Source organism: Peromyscus eremicus, chromosome 18 (genome assembly GCF_949786415.1).
Source record: "Peromyscus eremicus chromosome 18, PerEre_H2_v1, whole genome shotgun sequence".
In the NCBI taxonomy this organism is placed as follows: domain Eukaryota; kingdom Metazoa; phylum Chordata; class Mammalia; order Rodentia; family Cricetidae; genus Peromyscus; species Peromyscus eremicus.
Window position 1 is genome coordinate 16,781,581 of NC_081434.1, and position 23,268 is coordinate 16,804,848.

Consider the following 23,268-nt stretch of genomic DNA (forward strand, 5'->3'; position numbering starts at 1 on the left):
ACTATTTATTATTTGTTGGCAAGAGCAGAGGGGAGACTGCTGGAGCCGCTGCCAGGACAAGGAAGATGTAAGGTACCAGTAAGCCACAAGCCATGTGGCAAAGCATAAATTAATAAAAATGGGCTAAATATAAGAGTAAGAGCTAGACAATGATAGGCCTGAGCTAATGGCCAAACATTTTAAATAATATAAGCGTCTGTATGTTTATTTTATAAGTGGGCTAGGGAACTGCCGGGGCTTGGCGGGAACCAGAAAGAAAACTCCAGCTACAATTACTCACCAAGTTTAAGTGACTAACTCACTGAATGGTGACCAAATTAACAGTTCATCTAATGTTCAGCATTAATTGGTGTGGAGGAGAGGTGTGTGTGTGTGTGTGTGTGTGTGTGTGTGTGTATGTGTGTGTGTTTTATATATGTGTGTGATGCAGAAATATAAGTGTGCAGAGTGCACTCATGCAGAGACCAAAGTCAGAAATCAGTTGTCTTCCTCCTTCTATTTCTCTCCCTACTTTCTTAGTATGGGGTCTTTCACTTTGTGCTACACTGGCTGACCAGAGAGCTTGAGAGATTTGCCTATCTTTACCCTGTAATGCTGGGGTTATGAATATCCTATGACTGCTCCATCTTGTGAACGTCTAGTCTTTCCATTAAAATACAATTTAAAAATTTAAAAAAAATACAATTTAAAATCCCTAGATTATATCCCTGTTTTTCTGAACATTCTGTAAAAAGAAATGTACAAGAATAGAGACAGTACAATCAATACATTTCTGGTCAATGAAGTCATTATGGTGAACTGTTAGAATGATTCTATACCACATCAGGCAAGCAACTGGCAAGTATCTAGCTAATTATAAAATCCATTTGTTACCCAATTCATGGAACAAAATCACAAGGTAAAACATCTTAAACTTAATAAAAGGTATTTCAGAATCTTAAAGACTGTTGGGAATAGGGAACACCAGTTGTTAATGTTTGAATGTTTGAAAATGTCCCTTCCTTCAATACTCTTCTACTAAACTGTATACTAAGTAATTTTACTATGCCAATGTCTAAGAAGAATGTTGGTGGTGAAGCTAATCAAATCAGAATGATAGGTGATAGAAAGGTAGACAGATGATAGACAAACAGACAAACAAATAAATAGATAGATAGATAAAAAGGAAGACAGATTAAAAACTAACCATGAAAAACTTATACTTCTCATTGGTAAGTTTCTCGTATGACTTCTTTATTCCATGTTCTTTCTCCTAAAGTGTTAATTAGCATTGGTAATACAGATATGAAACTAACAACAATTTAAAAGTTTCATATCCATCATCCCAATGCTCAGGACATTCCATGCATGGAAAAGTGAAGAATGCAATTTAGAAAGAGTGAGTGTAGAACTGGAAGACATTAAATACACCATATTTAGAAGAAAACAATCTGACTGTTTATTATACCAAAAAGAGGTGCCTAGAATAATATCACATCTCCATTCTGTGCCACAAAATATGCTTTTACACTTTGTCTTATTGTTGAATTATCCTTGAATTTTTCATTTAATAGTCTAAGGAAATATTTCTACATTCCAATATTTTCTACATTTTATTTATATGTAAGTACCATTTGTATACAGATAATATGACAATTAAAGTAAAAAACACAGTGTAATTTTTCCCATTGAACAAAGAGTAGTATGTAATTTTGAAGACAAATATATATATGACAAGTCTTTTAAACAAACACTAAGGGATAAACACCAACCACTCAAAATATAATGCACAGAAAACACCTACAATCATACAGATTTAGACATTGCTTTTGTATATACATTAATAATTTGATTACTATATACAAGTCCTCACATAGTTTAATGAGGGTGTTACTTTTCTATTAAGGCTAATTTTTAACTACTTTTCTAAAATATAAGGATAAGGAGTAACACAAAAGATCTGTCTTTATAAACATTTGGACAGGTAAGCACATGTGCTCACAAACACATATCCACATCTATTTCTAAGTAAGTCTTACCAGACTCAACTATTTTTGAAAAAAAAATTTAAAAACCTTAGAAAAGGTATATTACAAGTTAATCACATTTGATATAAAATTCACCTTTTCTATAAAATACTTGGTGCCTTTGAGACTGTGCACTATTAAAAAACTAAATTCCCCATGGAATACGTAAGATGCTAACAAAATCTTCGTCATCTGTTATCCCTATACTTAGGCCTTCATAGTAATCTTCAAATTCACCATATGAAACTTCATCAGGCTTGCTGCAGGCATCTCTTAATGTCTCTAGAAAAGATGATTTGATTTCCTCCTCTGTTGAATGCCCTGCAGGAAGAGGACGAACTGTGAAATATTTTCCATAAAAGTTCAGCAAGATGACGGATGATGATAAAGGGATACTTATTCATCTTATGAAATAATTTCAGCAGTTTAAAATCATATGCCAAACTTCCCTCTAATTTATTTAAACATGAAGCAGAATTCATTTCTCTCATAATCGGCCTATCGTCTCCCCTTCTTTCTTTCATACATTGATCTATTCTCAAGCTTTTAGCACGGAGTGTAGAAAAAAAGAAAATATTCATAATAGTAAACAGATTTAAGGATGAAACGTTACAGAAAATGGTCAGATAATATCCAAAATAAAATGAATAAAAGCATGTGTTAACAAAGCAAAAACAATGGCAGTGGGTAATCTATGATCTTTAAAATGGCCTTTAAAACTATTTTTAAGTCAGAGGGCTCAATGACCAAGGATACTTGCTGCTCTTCTAGTGAACCCAAGCTTGGGCCCAGCACCCACATTGTGTGGCTCACAGTGGCCTGTAACTCCAGCTCCATGTGATCTGACACCATTTTCTGGCCTCAGTGGGTACCCACACCCCCAAGAACAGACACAAACACACATACGCATATGTAAAAATAAATTCAAGAAAGACATGTCGCCGTCACTTAAAAATATACATGATAAATAGGAAGAAAATGATCATTTATTAAAATGAAAGCAGTTTGGATGGAAAAGGAGTGGATAGTGTGCTATGTAAAAGATAATACTATGTGAAAAAGTAGATTTGTGATTGTTAGTCAAAGCTAAATCTAATCAACATCTAATGTATAGGGAAACAAATTTTAACATAAATTCTCTAATTAAAACAAATTTTACTTAAACTTATGCCTCAAATACCAAGAATTGTATACCTTCTTAAAACCACCCACCTAAAAAATACCCATCTCCCATTATCCATGACTGAATTTTCTTTCATTGCTCTGATTTAATTGTTACAAAATTAAATATTGGATTTCTATCATTAATGAAAACCTGTATTGGGGATTTCCCACTTCTATTAAAGCATGTTTTTCTCCAACAGATTACTTAAGGAGAGAGAGAGAGAGAGAGAGAGAGAGAGAGAGAGAGAGAGAGAGAGAGAGAGAGAGAGAGAGAGAGAGGAGAGAGAGAGAGAGAGAGAGAGAGAGAGAGAGAGAGAGAGAGGAGAGAGAGAGAGAGAGAGAGAGAGAGAGAGAGAGAGAGAGAGAGAGAGAGAGAATATTTTCTACAACTTAAATTAAACTGTGAAGCCAAGCATCATGCAGGAGGCAGAGGCAGAGGGGAGCCAGGAGAAGACTGTCCTGGTCTACACAGCAAGATCCTGTTTCAAAAAGAAGGAGAAGAAGAGGAGAGGAAGAGAAGGAGGGAGAAGAGGAGGAAGAAGAAAATGGAATAGTAGACAACTTTTATCCCAGAAATTGTCATGTAAATATATTACAATCTATAATGAAACATAAAGATAGGATTTTCTTTGTTATATTAAAGCATCGCTGGGTTTTCTCTTTTAGGCACATGCAGCCTGCTTAGCTTCCTCTCCTTATTGTGAATGCAAAGACAAAGTAAGTCATCCCTGGAAGGAGCCAAGGCTTACACAACAACAAGAGTGAACCCCAACTCAATCTCTGGCCCATAATAGAAGTAAAGCTGTCCAAGCAAAGTCAATTGAGATTATTAGTCACAAAGACAAGATAAAAGATAAATGATATTGAATTCACCTAATTTTGAAATAAGGAAACTCTTTTGCACTTGTGTTAGGTATGACTAACTAAATAGAAAGATGTGGGGGTGGTATGCCCAGGCTGGCCTTGTCCTTCTGATCCTCCTGCCTCCCGCTCCTGAGTGTTACAAGCATATGACACAAGCGTAGTTTATTCACAACTGGACTCAAGCTCAAGGCATCACACACATTAGGCAAGCACTCTACCAACTTTATTACTGAAAGAAATGAAGGTGGGGCTGGAGAGATGGCTCAGCAGTTAAGAGCACTAGCTGCTCTCCCAGAGGACCTGGGTTCAATTCCCAGCACCCACACAGCAGCTCACAACTGCCTCTAACGCCACTTCCAGGGGATCTGACACTTTCATGCCAATGCACATAAAATAAAGTTAAATTATTTAAAAAAATGAAGGTAACTATTATGTATCCTTGTTAATATAAAATGTAAAAAATTAAATTCCAAAAAATAGTCTTTCATATTCACCCTATGTAACTATCCAGAAAAGGGAGTCAAAATACTCATAAACAAATTCATAAGTGGACAGGGTGTGGAGGTAAACACCAAAATCCCAACACTTACAAAAGTGGAGTTAACTAAGAGTCTGGCCATGCTCCAATGATTCTACGGCAACACAACTGAACTTGGTATATTATTTTCTTTTGGGGGGGGAGAGGGTGGGTCTAGAAGGAATGAGAATCAAGTATGATCAGGATACATTGTATGAAATTCTCAAGTAATTAATAAAAATATTATGTTGGGAGAAAATGTGAGTCTGGGGGCTCTCAAGGGCAGCCTGGGTCACATGGCAGGACCCTGTCTCCAAACAAAACTAGAGAATATTCAATAAGTAATGAAAATATTTTACCTCTGTATTAGAGAACTTCAAATGAAGTTAAGACCAGGGAGTTGAACAAAAATAATTCTGCAACAAAAGGCATTATAATCTAGTGTGGACCTAGCTATCACTGCAACAGCATTTGGAAGTGCCAGTTGATATTGGAAATGTGGATAGCCTAGATAAGTCTAGGTATTGGTATCATATGAGGGAATCCGAAGAAAAGGAACCTAAGGAGTCACGGACAATGTATGGCTCATTAGACGCACATAAATAATTAGAAATTAAAAGTCCACCAATAAGAGAATAACTGTACACATTGCAATGTATTGATTATTAGGAGAATTATACGTGGCAAATAAAAATAAACATTTCAGTGTGGATTTACATGGAAATAGCTCCAAAATACACTGTTGAGTGAAGAGCAAATTACAGAATATTACCTCTAATACAGCTTTCAAGTCAGAAAAAAATCTGCAAACTGTTAGCAAAGTATGAGCTATGAAAAACCATAGAGTAAGGTCTGAAAGATATGTCACATGGTTACAAGGTTTATTCTTTTGAAGAAAAGCAAATGAAATGAAGGAAGTTTCTGTGGCCAAGCATTGTGATAAGTTGCAGTCATAAATCAACTACACAAAAGGGTAAGAAATATAATAGGAAATGTATCTTTAAAATTACTTTAGGAAATTCATTATACACCCCCTCGTATTTTTGAGGCAAAATCTCACTACATAGCCCAAGCTAGCCTCAAATTTGCACACCTTATGCCTCTCCCTCCCTAAGTGCTGATTATAGGTGTGTCCCGCCACTCATGGCTGGATTTTAACAGACACATAGGTGCCACTGTATGTATAATCCCGCCCCTGGATAAAGAGATAAATCCTCTTCAATCCTCAAGGATGGTTAACTGTATACAAGAAGATACAATAATCCCATCAGGGAGCCTAACAGAGGTTTTTACCAAATCTCTTTTCAACTGCAATTCCTTACCCATTGCAAGCGAGAGATGAGTGTTCTATCTTGATTGTAAGTGTCAAAGAAATCAATAAGTACAGACAATAGACCTAAGAATTTTTAAATGAATAAGGGAAAGCGGCCCTAAAGCCATTGTCTCAAACAAAATTGGTTCTACTTCCTTCCTTAACAGCCCCAGCTGATGTTTCAGACTTAGCATAATTTAAAGAAGACACTTTTATTAACAAGCATGGTAGAAATCAAATGTACTTGGCATGCAGTAGTTACCTGAAATCACACGTGGATGCTTCTTGGCACAGTAACACTTTCTTATGTCTATAATGGACACAATGCCAGTTTTGTTGAAATCCAGTTTCATGAAGACCTAAAGAAAGACAGGGTTTCCCTCTGTGAAATCATTAGGCTTGAGAAGCTATTGTGCAGTCAATGGTTTCTGAACTGTGAACAGGCATTTTGAAGGAACTAAACATGTGCTTGGGAAAAAAAGCATCATATACACAAGAGGGAGGAGACTAAAGCAAAAACCAGGAAACCCTCACTCAAGCATTTCATGTGTTCACTGTCTAGCATCCTGACCTGCAGAAAACAGTCAATCCCACTGTCCTACCCTGGTTCTGCTGGGAACCTAACTATCTGGTCAAAGCCCTTGGTAACTTTCAGCTCCAGGACTCGTGAAATTGATAAATGACCCAAACGAAAAGCTAGGAAGTTATTTGAAGGGTGTTTTTTGTCTATTTGTGTGTGTTTTAGTTCAAAAGGGAAGCTACAAACTCCATATCCAAAGAATGAATGAACAGATGAAATGTTTATTTCTCAACACTGCCTTTCCAATTACTGGTTCACTTACTGTTCTTCCAACTCAATGCAACGCTGCATCTCAAAAATACTAAGAAAGAAACCAGATAAACAGAACACCAATCTGTCCACAGAGGAAGCCTGTGTTTGCCAGGAGTCCAAACCAGGAGCATCTTCATTCACTCACAATAGTTAATTCACTGCAGCCTTGTACCAGCTTTAGATTTACTTGTGCCCCAAATTCCTTTCCTGAATCCTAATACTTAGCTGCCTCAGAAGAGGACTGTGTGCAGAGAAAGAGTCCTTGAGGAAGTAATTAAGACGAAATGGAAGCATTAGGGTAGGCCCCAGTCTAGGGATTAGTATTCCTTTAACAAAGGACAACACAATGCATAGGGAACAGCCATGGGATAACAGTGAAAACAGCCACCTGCAGACCACAGAGTGACCTCAGAAGGAGCCAAGCATCCCCGCCCTGTTTGGATTTCTATTCTACAAACTATGAGAAAATAATTTGATAGGCCAGTCTGATACTCAAAATTTTATCATGGTATGCAAAGAACAATTAAGTCCAAAGTTATAGATGGGTAATAATCTCGCTTTACTTAATGTTCTTAGCACATCTCTTGGTCAGTAAAGGTAGAGAGCTTTAGTTTTTTCACATTAGACTGATACTCATTATAATTACTTATCCTACTCTACATAGAATAGCTTTTTGTAAATGTAATATATATACATATTGTATTAAAAACATACATAAAAGAAAAACTATACAACTCAAAATTATACTCTAGACATGTCTACTAAAACTGAGTTAATCTATATTTTCTATTTAAAAAAATTAGGGATCTATGTGTATGTGATGTGCATTGTGTGTGCATGTATGTGTGTGTGCAATATAAACATGCAGGGTGTCAGTCCTTATATCACACCTTGTTTGAGGCAGGGTCTCTTTGTTGTTAGCTAATCCATATTGATGCTAGTCAACTATGAGCCTCATGGAGTTTCCTACCTGTGCTTTTCATTCTGCCGTAAGAGCACTGGGATTACAAACATATGTTACTAAGTCTAGGTTCACTACAAATCTAAGTTCTAGATTTGAACTCAGGTCCTACACTTGCACTAGAGACATTTTACCCAATGGTCTGTGTCTCCAGCCCCAGGACTCTAATTCCAACTTAATATGACCTTGGTTATTTTCATTCTAACACTTGGCATGCGTATCATAAAAAGCACAGAAACGCTTTTAGTCATCACCTTAAAATAATCTATGTTGAGCACTGATACTGGAATGGTTGTAATTTCTGTGAATGGAACTATCACTTTCAATCTTTCCACTAGTTCTCTGCGGGAGGAGAGCAAGTGAGGCTTAGGATTTCACACAGCAATGTAGTTGGATAACTAGGAATTTACAGACACCAATAATTTATGAAGAGAACTCAATCCGAGATTTTCTTTTTCTTTCATCAAACCTTTTCTAAGACATATATACATATGATTTTGTTTTATTCTGGGTAGACTTGGACAAGTATATATAAGCTTGCTTACTTTTAGCCTTTCTAAGCCCAGTGTGCATGACAGCTAAAGTGATGTAACATGTTTTCATTGATGACCCATCAATGATGCTAACCAGTGGATCTAACAGTCTAGTAAAAGTAATAGTTTGAGATCAGTTAACAGTTACCTTGCGAACAAATGATTTCCTATATTCATTCATTTCACCAAAAATGGCACGTTTGAAGTCTCCATAATCAACCGTGTTCTTGCCAGGGCCATTGCCTTGCAGAATTAGCCAGGAAGACTCAAAGTCCTAGAAATTCCCACAGAAATCGCCATTATATCTTTCAATTATGTAAGTCACAAGATCAGAGTCATATTTTGTTAGATTATCTGTGGTCCTAGACAAGGTGGCCTACTTAGTAAAAAAAAAAAAAATCAGAAAGTTACAGATAAACCTAGTAGAACAACTGTGGAAGGAATTCTGGGGTGCACACTTAAGCAAGGTCCAGGGCCTGTTCTGACTGTTCTGAATAAGTGAGAACTCACAATATATCCTTTTTAAAAGTATGTGATTTGAGGGCAAGGAATTGCTGAAGGTTGAACCTAGGACCTCTTGCATACCATCAAACACTGATCTACATCCTAAGGGTCTTATCATGATCTTTTTGCTAATAAATAATAGTATATGTTGGAAGCATAACATGATATCTCAATGTACATAAATGATGTAGAAAGAACAAGCCAAACTAAATGCTATCTCTGTCATTTCAAATATTTAACATTATTGTAGTGAGAATATTTAAATTCTGTTTTAGCTATTTTTAAACACACAGTACATTATCCTTGACATTATTCACCCTGCTGTTCAATAGATAAAACTCATCCTCTTATCCAAATGCAAATTTATGTCATCTGGTCAAGCTCTCCCTTTCTCTTGATACTTTACACTCCCCACCATTTACCTTTCAGTGTCTTTATATATAAAGTGTAGTGGTCGTTGTGCACTCGGTCTTGGATGTATTTTATTCTCCATTTTTAAATTATATCTGTGGCAATTTGAAAACCTGCTCAGGTTCTGAAATACTACTTAGACACTAAGACTATTAATGGAGGTTCTTCTGGTCTTGGGAGCAGAGAAAGTTTGAATGACTTCCAAACTATTTCCAGATTTATACTAAGCAGTATAATTCTAACTAAACACCTTATGTTTGTTTGCTCACTGCCGTTCCCATGTGCTTCTTGGGGACAGGTGCTATTTAATACAGTGTTCTAGTCAGTGATCTTGATAACAAAAGAAAGCATAGCATTCCTTTATTAAATCTCCGATAGATATATTTTCAATGCTTCTATCAAGTTGTTAGCTTTGAATGAAAGTGTAAATAACACACCCACCTTGGCAAATAAGTACTCAAAAAGTATTCTCGTCCACTTCCTAGCATTTACAAATAAAACTGTAATTAGAAAACTAAGATCCAAATTACCCTGCTTCCCCTCAGCAGCCAATGATCTATACAGTTTTTGCATTTCAAAATGCTTCATACATTACAAAGAAAACATGTATATACACATTGAGTTAAAACTGAGTTGAAGTTTAACATTTATAAACCATGAGTAAAATGGAGGAGAGGAGACAAATGTGTTCACTTAACTAGAAGAATACCAGACTTAAAAGGACTTCTCAAGGCTCAGAAGAAATGTTTTCAAGAATTAAGCAGTGCAACATAAGTGGAAAAAACATGCATATGACTATGTCTACATATGATTCAGAATGGACACTAATTCAGATGGAATTTCAACTTCATTGATAGTACTTCTATATATAAACTTGGCTCTTTGTAGAGCATATCACTTTTCATTTAAAATCAGAGAGAATGACTATGTCTTTTCATAAATAGGTTCTATTTCTACAGTGAGACCCAGACTGGTGATTCTTATATCTGATTCTCCCATCCCCCTGCATGCACTTATGATTGCATGAGCATATATATTGCATGGGTAATACAAGAAGGAGCAAAACAAGAGTATTAGTTAAAATATGTGAGATGGTTGGACATGTAGATCAATGGTAGCAAAATTACTTTGCATGTATGAGACTCTGGGCCAATTTCAAGCACCAGAAAAAATTAATTAATAGATTAAGTTTATAATAAAACAAGATATATGAGAAAGGATGAGACATGTTCTTATGTTATCTTGCTTAGCAATTGTGGTGGTTTGAATGACAATAGCCCCCATAGATTCATATATTTGAATGCTTGATTCCCAGTTTGTAGAACTGTTTGGGAAGGATTAGGGGGTGTGGCTTGTTGGAGGAGATGTGTCACTGGTGGTAGGCTTTGAGGTTTCAAAAGACCATGCCATTCCCAGTTAGCTCTCTTGCTCTGCCTCAAGATTATTGTGTCAACATGTAGGATCTCTACTGTTCCAGTGACATGTCTGCCTGCCTGCTGCCATGCTCCATACCATAAGGACCACGGACTCTAACATTCTGGGGGAACTAAGAGCCTTCAATTTAGATGCTTTCTTTCATAAATTGCCTTGATCATGGAGTTTTTGTCACAGCACTAGAAAAGAAACTAAGACAGAAGTCTTAGGCAACTACACTCTTATTCACTAGCTATTAACATTTCATAAACAAATACAGAAGCATCGAGGTAATATAGTACTTTCCCATATACACAGGGCCAGATTATCTGGACACCGGTCTCTATCAGTTATAGGTTACTTGTTTGTTTAGCAAAAACATACCAAAGAATTCTAATTTCCTATTATTGTTTTATTTTTTTCATCTATGAAAGAAAGATGTGAAGGTGGATGGCCCCTGGGTTATTATCACTAGACAGGCAACAAGATTAAATGTCATCATCACAACCAACCAAAAGACAATTATGTCACAACAGTGATATGCAATGTCACACTGACACAGAATTTTATACTTGATAAAGCAAATTCCCATGTAATTTTTTTTATTTGAACTCCCATGCCTCTCTAAAAATAGCAATTGTCTAAGAATTGCTCAGGCGGAGCCTATCAACGAAAGTCAAAACACTTGAGTAATATTACCCAGCTAAGTGACTCTTTTCTGGATAGTTACATAGGGTGAATAAGAAAAACTATTTTTTTAATTTAATTTTTTGTACTTTATATTAACAAAGACACATTGTAATTACCTTTGTTTCTTATCATTAATAAATATTGTGTGTGTTGGGGCCTTGGCTTGGTGGGCAGAGTGCTTGCCTAATTACAGAAACATATATTATGTGACAAGACAATTTTTTCAGCAAAAGAGAAAAATGCAAAAGAATCTTGTATATGAAATAGTTGATCTGAATCATTTGTGTACTTTTAACATACAAGCAAAATTTCCCAGTACAGAACACAAGGCTTTCACATACCAGATTTAATTTCTCCCACTCTTTTATCTGCTTGCTCAAGCTATGAACTATCAGTTCCATGTTTGCTATACCAGATTCAGTTCAAGGTGCTAAAGAAAGAGCAGGAGCCATAGCCACCCTGGTCCCCATCCAGATGAGACCTGCCATTTTATTGACAGGCAGACATAAAGTGCCATGAAGAAAAAAAAAGTGGAAGCTGATATAGAACTGATTGGAGATCAGATGGCAGAGAGCTCCTCTGTAAAGAAAGCTGTGTCCAAAATGATGAGAAAAAAATCTAGCACACACAGATCTAGTGCAAGATCGTTCACATCAGAGTGGAGGAAATGAGCCCCTGAAGCCTGGGCTTGAGCCACAGTTCATGCCTGGAATACACTTCTCCTTTCCACGAAATGACAATTGTCTGAGCCATGCTCCCCTCTTTATGGAAGATCCACTGTCCACCTCTGCTCTTCCTTATGCTCCTCCAGTTCATTCTTCCTCATTATCCAAAACCCAACTTGTAAGCATCCACTTCCCAGAGCCTTGTCATGGTCTTCCCTCTCCTTCCTGCTAGCTTGGCTTAGAACTGAGGACCACCACACATGCTCCCAAAGCATCCTCTATTTGATGCGGGTATGAAGTTAACCACTTTCTTCATTTAAAGATTACGAGAACGGAGAATATGTCATCTCAGAGGCTAGCACATGCCTGGCTACTAAACACTTGACAAATAAATGGTAAAGGAATCAATGTCAAAATTCTAAAAATCAATGGGACTTGTTGCCTGGTGGCTTAACACTGACAGGAAGGCATTAAAAAGGAAACAAATGAGCTATTAAAATCTCATTAGAAAAGTGAGCGAGGCCATGCAAGAGTACACCCACAGCAGAAAATGGTGTGTGGTACATACCTGTTCAGACACCTCTAAGTGAAAGGCTTTCAGAGCTCGCTGAAAATCTGCCTTTTCTAAGAGCCCGCTTCCTTCCTTGTCCACGTGTTGAAAGTATTTTCCCAATCCAGTCAAAATACGAGCACCTCTCTTGTGGAGTTGTTCTTTGAGTTTATCTGTTTAATAACAAGAGACACGGAAACAAACTAATTGCTTCTGTGCACAAAGCTATCAAAATGCAGTTGTTTCTCTTTTGAGAAAATTATTTGGCAATAATGAAGATAAGGCACGTGAATATTCAAGGGAAACATGCATTGGTCTGACAGAGACTTTGGAAAGTGGAACGTTTTTAGTAAAGACAACAATAGCAGATACAACTGCATGTTTATAATATGCCAGAACTACAGTGCCACTGTGTGGTCAAAGTGTTACATTTTACATACAGGAAAATAAAGTTTCTCTTTACTCAGAACAATCGAAATGTTACAAAGAAAATCTTAGTTTCTCTTGTTTAGACCCCTTCATCTAACTACCCATATCTTCACTGCCTTTCTTATCTCTTTATTTAGATAACTGAATTATGAAATTGATGCCAGGCAAATCTCTCTCTCTCTCTCTCTCTCTCTCTCTCTCTCTCTCTCTCTCTCTCTCTCTCTCTCTCTCACACACACACACACACACACACACACACACACAAACACACAATCAGTTCAGAAATTTTTAAGTAGTCTGAAAGTTTCAAACTGGATCATAATGTGCCAAATGGCATCTAGGCTTTGGTGTCCTAGCCTATACGTACATATTCACAGTAACCATTCTTATCCTGAAATTCCTAGAGGTTACAAACTCTGGCTCCTAAATTCTCTGTGTGGCAACGCCATCTGCATCGTATTACAATGAACACATTAGAAAAAAAAAAGAAAACAAGTGTCACTAGCCTTGGTAGTGACAAAAACTGTATTGGCCATGACAGAGCAGGGAGAAAAAGAAATCTGCTAACAAGGGGATTGAGAATCTTCTATACCAACCAGTCTCCAGTCTCATCAAGCCAGTCTCTCTCTCTCCCTCTCTCTCCCTCCCCCCCCCCCCCCCCCCTCTCTCTCTCTCTCCTTTTGGTTTTTGTTTGTTTTTGTTTTTTGAGACAGGGTTTCTTTGTGTAGCTTTGGTCATCCTGGAACTGCTACTCTCTTTCCTCTTTCTTAATGTGGATGCCTTATCTTGACTAATATCTCAAGATTCATAAAATTCTACAAGTGTGTGTTGACTTCTGTGATGAATTGTTTTATACCTTTCTCCCTTCTCAGCTATGAAATCCAACAAAGGAATTGTTTATTACAGCTAGTATGCCGCACTAGTTATATGACAAGGCCTCGGAAGTTTATAAAAAATGTTTGAGTGCCCCACGCCTACCCACATCTGGTTCGCTCCCTGTGTCTCCCCGGAGACGTTAAGGAGACATCACCCTCACTGAGAGGTGAAGTAAGAGTTGCCAAGGATTGACACAAAGTTGCATGTCTACTCAACAGCAGGGTCTATTCACAGACATCAGAACACATTCAATACAACATGAGATATACAGTCAAACACTAAACCAGGAGTCCCTTCAGGACATCATCTGAGGCATAAAACAAGTATATGATGGGTCATGCCTATAATTCAAGAACTCTGGAGTGAAGGTAAAGGACTGCCATGAGTTCCAGGCCAGCCTGGTCTGTACAGTGAGCATCAACCCACCTGAGCTAAGTGTGAGGAGCCTTTCTGTGTGTGTGTGTGTGTGTGTGTGTGTGCATGTGTGTGTGTTTGTGTGTATGTATGTACATATGTATGTCACATATATCGTGTATATGTATACACCATGGCCCAAGGACATGGGTTGGTGAATAAAGGTAGCCACCAATCCTGATGACCTAAGTTTGAGTTGCAGGAAAGAACTAACTCCTGCAAGTTGTCATCTTACTTCACTCCTGTGCTGTGCCACACATGTCCACACACAGAAACACACACATATACAAATAAATATATTTAAAACTTTTTAAAATTCAGTTTCATACTTTATTTAGCTTATAATCAAAACCCATAGTATCTAAAATTTCTAAAATTATTGTTATAATTCACATGTTTTTTACTTAGTATGATTAATACAGAAATATCATGAATTTTAATAATTATTTTATTAATTAGTTATATATATATTTGTGTGTGTCAAGATATATTTTATTAACTATTTATGTATATATAATTTTTGTCTGTGTGTGGGTACAGGCACACAGGCTTATGGGTGATCGCAGAGGTTAAAAGAGGGCATGAGATCCCCCAGAGGTGGAGTTACAGAGGGTTGTGCACTACTCGATGTGGGTGTTGTGAACCAAACTCGGATCCTCTGGAGTAGCAGCAAGCTCATCTACGTGGTTAGTCATCTGTCCAGCCCCATAAAAGATATTATATATATATAATAAAAATATATGCTCTTTTTAGAAAAAATATGTGTACTTCCTAAAAAATAAGAATTATAAATCAAAGTCCATAAAATATGGAAGTATCAGGAATACTGTTTTAACTGATAACAAGGAAACTAGTTGAAAACTATAAATAGTACTTGAGAATAGAGACAATACCCTGAATGGCCTGTAGTACCAGCCGATCCTGAGCCTCCTGACTGATTGTGTCCTCCCCATCTTCCTCAGAGGTAGTTCTGCAAGTGAGAAGAGACAACCTAAGCTGCACTTCCCCACTCCAGACCCAAGGACGTTCTCAACAGACACAGAGGCATACCGCTAGAGCAATCCCAACCTCTGCCCACTGCCTTGGATTTTATGGAGAATTGTCTAGAGCTATAAAAGGATCACAATCTTTGATGATATTAACTTTTATAACTGCTTTAATGTTTTCAAATATTTAACTGAAACTATTCATTTTAAAAGCAGTTGTCGCTTGCAAAGTATGAACTGTAAAAATGCTTTTAAAGCCCCCAAAATATTCTTAAGCTAGATTGTAGCTTAAGAATATTTATATATATATACATATAAGGGAACACAGTCTACAATCTATATATGAATATATATATATATATATATATATATAGGCATTTTAATCATATTTAGAGTAAAAAAATTCCACAAAAAAGTGTGTATTTCTATTATTTAAAACAACCCTTGATGTCATTATTTATTCCTAGCACTTTTCACTATGTAGTTAGTCAATGAATAGCACCACCATAAGGACTGTGACTTTTCATGTGATAAAAGGCATCACACCAGCAATGTAGGAAACAGTTATAAAGATGGACTGATACCCTGTCTTTTAAAGCACCACTTTGATGGCATTTAGTAAAATAGCAAAGACAAATGAATAAATTATTTTATTATAAAATAAAACAACTTTAAATTTTTAATTGTCATAATTGTTCCCAAACATGGAGTTTGATTATAATACAGGACATAAAGTAGATTCGCATAGCTATTATTTGTAAATACAAACCTTAACTTTAGCCTGAGTACTTTGCAATGGCAACTCCTTTTAAGATACAAACTATAGCGGTTTCACTTATTTTCAAAATGACAAATGCATTTGACTTACTTCAGAGAACTCAAAGCTATTTGATCAATATTTGTAATTCGAAGTCTAAATAATATATTTTCCTTTATGCTCTTTGGAAGGCTAGGATGATCACAGCTCAAAAATGTCAAAGTTGCACCCTGAGGAAATGAACAGACAGATTTTTTAAAGCTAGAAGGTATCCAAAGTTAAAATACAACTCATTCTGATTGAAGAGATTTAATTTTTATTATAGTTGCCAGGATATTCTAATAGTGGCCAAAATAAAGTAGATTTAAAGAATACTTACAGACTATATGGATCCAGCTAATACTATAGAAAAATGAACTAATTTGAAAAAAAAAACCTAACACAGTACACTTCTATACAATAACCCACATGACTAAAGGAGACTTCATCTATTAAATAAGAGCCATGGGAAATATGACATGAGTTCCACTGAATGTGTGGCAGTCCCTGTGGTGGTTAGTTTTGTCAACATGACATGAAGCAGAATTACCTAGGAAGGGAGTCTCAATCCAGGGCTGTCTAGTTTAGGCTTACCAGAGAGCATGGGGTTGGGGCAGGGGGACTATCTTTATAACATTGAGTTGGGAAGACCCATCCACTGTATGTGGCATCATTCCCTGGACAGGGGATCCTGGAATGTCTAGGACTGGAGACAGCAACTTGAGCATTGCTCGCTGCTCTTGGCTATGGATGTGACATGACAGACCGTTTCAACTTCCTGCCGCCTCTGACTTTTCTGTGATGACGACTGTAACCTGGAATTGTGAGGGGGAAGAAACTAATACAAACCCCAACTTTAGAACTAGAGCTCTTGGTTCACAGAAAGATGCCATGTGGAATGGGGAACTCTGGTAGACTGATCACACTCTTGCGCCTGCTCTTTCAATAATACATATCACAAAACTACCAAACCAAATTTTAACCTAATTAGAGCATCAGTTTCAATGACAAAATTCCAACTAAAAATTCTCGACCCAAATTACAGAATTACTATTCTAATTTCAGAGTTGGTCTCACGCACATGTGACCAATGTGTGGACAAATGCAAACTCAATAAAAGAGTCTTCGTTCTTCCTATAAGGAAAAAGAAGGGGCCAGGCCATGGTGGTGCACTCCTTTAATCCCATCACTCGGGAGGCAGAGGCAGGAGGATCTCTGTGAGTTCAAGGCCAGCCTGGTCTACAGAGTGAGTTCCAGGAAAGGCTCCAAAGCTACACAAAAGAAACCCTGTCTCAAATAAATAAATAAATAAATAAATAAATAAATAAATAAATAAATAAATAAATAAATAAAATAAGAGAATAAGAATAAGGGAAGTGTTTTCCCTTCCTCCTTCTTGGATAGTTACTTAAAAAAAAAAACTTAATAACTGTGATGTAGGCACTTTCTTCTCCCTTTAGGGCACATATAACCTCTTTTGAAAACTAGATACCTATTGTTAGCTTTATGACCAAGCAAAGTCTTTCCCCAGGACCATAAACCATCTCAGGAAAGAGAAATGTCAAGAGAAAGACAACACTCCAAAACTGCTATTGTATATAAAGCTGCTGAGATAATCTTTCAAAATGTGTCCTGTAAACACAAAGTTCACACCTGAGGGTGACGCTTCCTTCCTCCCTCCCTTCCTTCTTGCCTCTGTTTACCCCCCTTTCTCCATTCATAACTCCTTTCTACTTCCTTTCTTCCTCACTTTCATGGAATTGAATTCCCACATTTGGTTCATATGAAGAAGGAGGGTAACCATAGATCAGCAGCTACACTGAATTGCCAACAGCAGCAGCTCAGAAGTGGTAGTAACTGTCACCTTCAGTAGACAGTAAGCATGCTATCTTCAGAACGCACAGAAGGGGTCGGAACCGACCTTCTCTAGACATCAGGAGACAGGTATGAATGCCATGGGCATGGTGTATTTAACCCAAGACTAAGAGATCTAGCATTTCCTCCTCCTTTGCCCCTTCACAACTTGGTCATCACATCTTAGTGGTTGTATCCCTAAGGATTTATTTTCTATCTCTGTAGCCACTGCTCTTGCTAATCAAGTAATATAGTAATATTTGGTTGGAATATAGCCATAGAGTGGGGATGAATGAAAGTAGACTCGGGCTGGGGAGACAGTCCAGTTGGCACAGCACTTAATCTTGCAAGCAGTCGTGAAAGGATCAAATTCCAGAACCCATGTGAAAAATTCAGGACTTGGTAGCACATACACACACCATGAGTTCCCTCCCTCATTAATATCCATCCAGCTCATGCCTGCCTTATGTGCCTGGTCTTCAAACCATTCCACACGATGAAATCAGAGAGATATGTCTAAATTACAGATCTGATCATATAGCCTCTCCATTCTACCCACATCCTCTTTTCAGTGACTCCCTGATATATTACATATTGCTCTTTAATATCAAGCTACTTTTTTATTTAGTTGGGGGAGGAGTGGAGTACAGGTACTTGTGTGTGGAAGTCAGGGGACATCCTTAGATAGCATACCATATGTACTATCCACCTTTTTTAAATAAGATGGACCTGTCTCTCTCACCCCAGCACTGAGATTACAAGGGTGGGCTGTCAAGTCCTGAATTTTTAACATGGGTTCTGGAATTTGATCCCAGGTCCTCCTGCTTGCAGGTCTGAACACTCTGCCAACTGAGCTATCCCCCAGCACAAGTCTACTTTCTACCATCCACACTCTATGCCTGTATCCAACCAGACTGACCTACTTTCACCTCTCCAGATAATCCATGTGCTTTCTTGCTTTTGTTCTTTGTACATGTTCCTCTCTGCCTCGAAGCCTTTTCTGTACCCTCACCTAGTCCTTAACTCAGCCCAGATGGCATGGCACTTTCTCTAGGAGCTCTTACAGCTTATACAGTCAGGTCCACTGTTTCTCCACTCTGGCTCCTATCTAACTGGTTCCCATTACACTCCAAGTGCCACAAAGCAAAGCATGGCTCTAACTTACCCAGTATTCTATCTCCAATGTTCAAAATGTGAACATACGTAAGTGTTATATGAATGAATGGTACAGAGAACGTTTCATTGTAATGTATGTACATTTAATGATCTAACGGTTCAGCACACTGGGGAATATGGGAGAGTCACAAAAATAAAGGCTATCATAGTCACAGCTCCAGAGGACTGTGTCACTCTACAGAGAAAATCAAGTACCTCCTGAGGTGGAGCATTGCTCCCAGTGCTCCTGAGGTAGTCACTTACCCAGAACGGGCCTTCTACAGAGAGCTTCAAGAATACCCAGAGACAAGCTCTCTTGGCAACAGTCTCCATTAAGGAACAATGTGCGGATGTTTATGGAAAATAAACATTATGCTTAAGATTATGATCAGGATTTAAATGGGAGGCAGAACCTTCCTGGGAAGTATCAACCATTCACCATTTACACAAATGTCTCTGCTCAGGAAAATAAACTGGACCCGCACCCTCTCTCCACACCAGAGAGATGCACATAGTACAACACACGGCGCTAAGTGCCAGCACACACACGAACTTACGGTGTAGAAGTCACCAAGCCGATACTGCTTTCCCTGTCTTCGTCCACACTGATGACTATAAATGCCTTTTTTAATAAAAGGAAGCACATTTGTTCTAGAAGTTAAGCAACAACAAAATGAAGTCATCCGGTTCTTCTTGGGAGCAATTCTCTAGCATTCTTACAGGGTTTCAGAGCATACCTGTTTTTCCCGAACTTTCGATATTCATACACGGTTAGCGACTGGTCATGGGTAAAGAAAAACCCAATCAGTTCTCTGCAGGCATCACGTCCATTTCTAGAAAAAACAATGTCAATGATTTTAAAATACAGTGATTTTTTTTTAAAATTACATAATAAACTAAGATCATACATCACAGGTGGCAATAATGTAAGTCCCTTGAATGTGTGGCAGTAAGGGTCACATAGGTTTGTGGGAAATACACTACAGTTTGCAGAAAGCCCCATTTGAGTTAGATTTGGATAAAGAAAAAGACATAAGCTTAACAGTGGTGAGCGTCCAGCTCTGTCATAACACAGGATGCTAATGGCAGACACTTAAGATAAGGCAGAAGGCTTTAAGAATGCTGAGTTTGCAAAATGTACAAGATTGAAGTAAAAAAAAGTAAAAGCCGTCTTCCCTGTCATTGGCTCTATCAGTAATCTGCTAACTCAAACTATTAAAACTAAAGTAACCATCAGATATAAAAATTAGCTTCAAAATGGTTTAGAAATGTCTATTAGTAATACACTTATCCAATCTTTTCAAAAAAAGCTTAAGATCAATTTTTAAATACTCTTACTTAAAATACTTATAATATAGTGTCTTATTGTATATAGCAATAATAGGTAATGCTTAAAATTATATAACCCAAAAATTCACATTTTTTAAGTATTAGTATAAATTTATCTAATCTTGACATTTCTATGAAAGAAGAGAATATATTATTACAATCACAGAAGTAAAAAAAAAATAATAAAGTGGCAGTTACCTTGATAAGACCCTCCCATCAAATTCTACTTTCTGAGAAAGGTCATTCTCTGTTAATGTGGAGGTGGTTCTCACCCTGTCAAAATACATTTTGTAAGTCATTGTTCCAGAGCAATTGCAATTGATACAAATGACAAGGGTACCAAAGGGCTATGGCAATATTTTGAAATGGCACAGATTAAAAATGAAAATGAAAATTCAAAAACATGATTATCTAAAGACGCAAAAGACATAGTACCCCGAGCCACTTTGTCTCCTTCTATTCCCTTTCTCTTCCTTTGCTGTTACACCCTTACTGGACAGTCTAGGCTGGCTTGGCATGTGCTATAGCTGCAGACCTGAGCCTGCACACCAGCTCAAGCCATTTCCAACCCTGTTCTTATGCCTTCCTCCCAGCATAGAGCTTGGTTTCTTGCAATTATGACCAACGAAAGCAGTTTTGCCAATAAACTCATAGGAAAGCTTCATGTCCTTGTGAGATGGGAGGATGGGCAGAGTTTCTTGAAAATGAACATTAAGGGGAATACGATGACAGAGGCCACCACGGCCCAGAGCTGCAGCACCACTGAGCCATAGGACCAAAAACAATATGTGCCTCCTTCCAAGCAGCTCAGTGACTACACAGGGAGACAAATCCTGGCACACTGAGCCCTATCCGTCAGATTTTCTGTAACAGGCAGCTGATACTATTCCTCACTGAAACAATGGAGGGAAAGAGTGCTGGATGAATGAACCACATCAGGCTCTGGATATATCAACGATATATCATCATACTCTATAGAGAGCATTGCTGACCTTCTAAAGGCTCCTAGCCCTAAAAGTCTTTAAAATAGGAAGCAAAACACAACGCGTACCCTTTCATACCCTATACTTAATGGTGTCCTTTATCTTAAGAGATGAGAGTCAATGATGTGCCCTTGCTGTTCATCTAGTTTTATGAAAACTGCAGGAATAGTCAAATAGCAATGTATGACAGTGATAATGTGGGCAGCAGTCATTGGAAACAGGCAACGCTTTGCCTCTGTAGTGTCTAGGTCCCCCAGAACGGAAGCTGGAGATAGGAACCAACAGCCTGCTAACCCAGCGAGAGCTTGGGAACACGGGGAGGAGCCCTGCAGACTGCATCATCTCAACACAGTGTAAGCCACTGGAACTAACGAAGTCATCCATCGTTCACTATGTTCCGGGAACGACTTTAAATGCTGGGAAAGTAGCAGCAGCAGTACCGGCTACCATTTATTGAGGACTTTGTAGACACTAGTCACTATTGAGTCACTTTAATATGCAGTGGTTTATTTAATGCTTGCAATAAAATTTAAGAGTAAAATACTGAGGTAAGCACTATTATCCCCGTTTAATAAATGTATTTATCATGGAAGGCAGGCTAAGCAGTTGCTTACGGCCACAGGAGCATGTGACAGATCTGGAAAACAAATTGCTTCCTAGTGGTGAGCAAAGGTGAGATAATCGCATCAGGGAGCCTGGAGTCATCACAGAAGGACACCAGCAAGTACATACTTATACTATGAAATGCAGAGTGCCGCGTGAGGTCCCAGGTGCCCAGGAAGTTGCACAAATGCTTCTCTAGAGAAGTTCCGAATCAGTTGGAAAAGAAGAATTAAGCACACTGAATATTAACTGAAGGTGACTGCTATCACTGACAAAGTCGGTGGAAAGCACGGTTTGGGCATGCGGCGGCGACAACAGGCTAAGTGTGTGGCACTAGAATGACACAGACTAACGGCTTCTTTTCACTGATGAAAAGCCTGTGACGCCTGATACAAGGATGAAATGTATGCATCTGCAGGAAGCTGACTCCAGAGAAAAGAGAAGACAGGGCTCGCTATGCACGCCGATCCTACTGCCTACTTATAAAGCAAGGTTCCTTTTCTCTTCCCCTCCTCTTCCTCCTCCTCTTCCTCCTCCTCCTCCTCCTCCTCCTCCTCCTCCTTCTTCTCCTCCCCTCCTCCTCCTTCTTCTTCTCCTCCCCTCCTCCTCCTCCTCCTCCTTCTTCTTCTCCCCCTCTTGGGAAAACAAAAGAGTGGGAAGCCATGGATCTGAAAATCCTAATGGATAGGCACCATGGGATTTTCTGAACTGGACTGACTTTAAACAAGCTGTATGTATTTGTTATGAAGCAATACTTAGACAGGTGCAAGAAAACAGATGAGAACTGAAAAACAGGCTACAAACCATCTGTGCACTTATGACAACTTGACACACAATATAGTAAAATTAAAACTCAGGGTGATATTTACTCTCAAGTGGGTTCAGATCTCTTAAGAAAAGATGCAAAGGATACCAACAATCTAAGAACAGATTGGGCAATTTGTCAAACTCCACATGAGGACATCTGGATGAACAATGCGCACGTGAAAATTAATCAGCATCATTAGTCTCCAGTGAAATGCAAAATAAAAGCACCAATACACATTCAGTAGGAGAAAGACAATTAAAAAGACAGGCAACACCAAGTGCTGGCAAAGAAGTACAGCAATTACAACCAGACCATGCATCCTGCCTCCGGGGTTACTATTTGACAGTATCTTGTAGAGCTGAACGTGGGCATGCTAAATAGTCCGGAAAGGCTAAGTATTCCCTCAGCATAACGGAGTATGTGTGTTTACCAGGAGGCATGCACAAGCAAGTTCACAGCAGTATGATTCTTAAGTCACCGAGCACATTAAGCATCTGCAAATGGTAAGCTGTGGTATATTCATATGATGGGATGATGGGCAGCAATGACAAAAAACAACTACAAAGGACAACATGGATGTCACTCCTAAAGATGATGTTGAGGAAAAGGCACC

The 23,268-nt window shown here is 38.1% G+C and overlaps 1 protein-coding gene across 1 annotated transcript in view; it reads right to left on the reverse strand.

Moving 5' to 3' along the window:
- Positions 1-1,414: 1,414 nt before the first annotated feature.
- Caps2 (calcyphosine 2) overlaps positions 1,415-23,268 on the reverse strand; it is a 38,610-nt gene continuing 16,756 nt past the window's right edge. The window contains 9 exon segments of the mRNA XM_059245754.1: positions 1,415-2,327; positions 6,126-6,222; positions 8,338-8,463; positions 12,441-12,595; positions 15,035-15,111; positions 15,996-16,114; positions 19,490-19,583; positions 19,670-19,765; positions 20,460-20,534. Coding sequence (XP_059101737.1) covers positions 2,152-2,327; positions 6,126-6,222; positions 8,338-8,463; positions 12,441-12,595; positions 15,035-15,111; positions 15,996-16,114; positions 19,490-19,583; positions 19,670-19,765; positions 20,460-20,534 — 1,015 coding nt within the window. The 3' untranslated portion in view covers positions 1,415-2,151.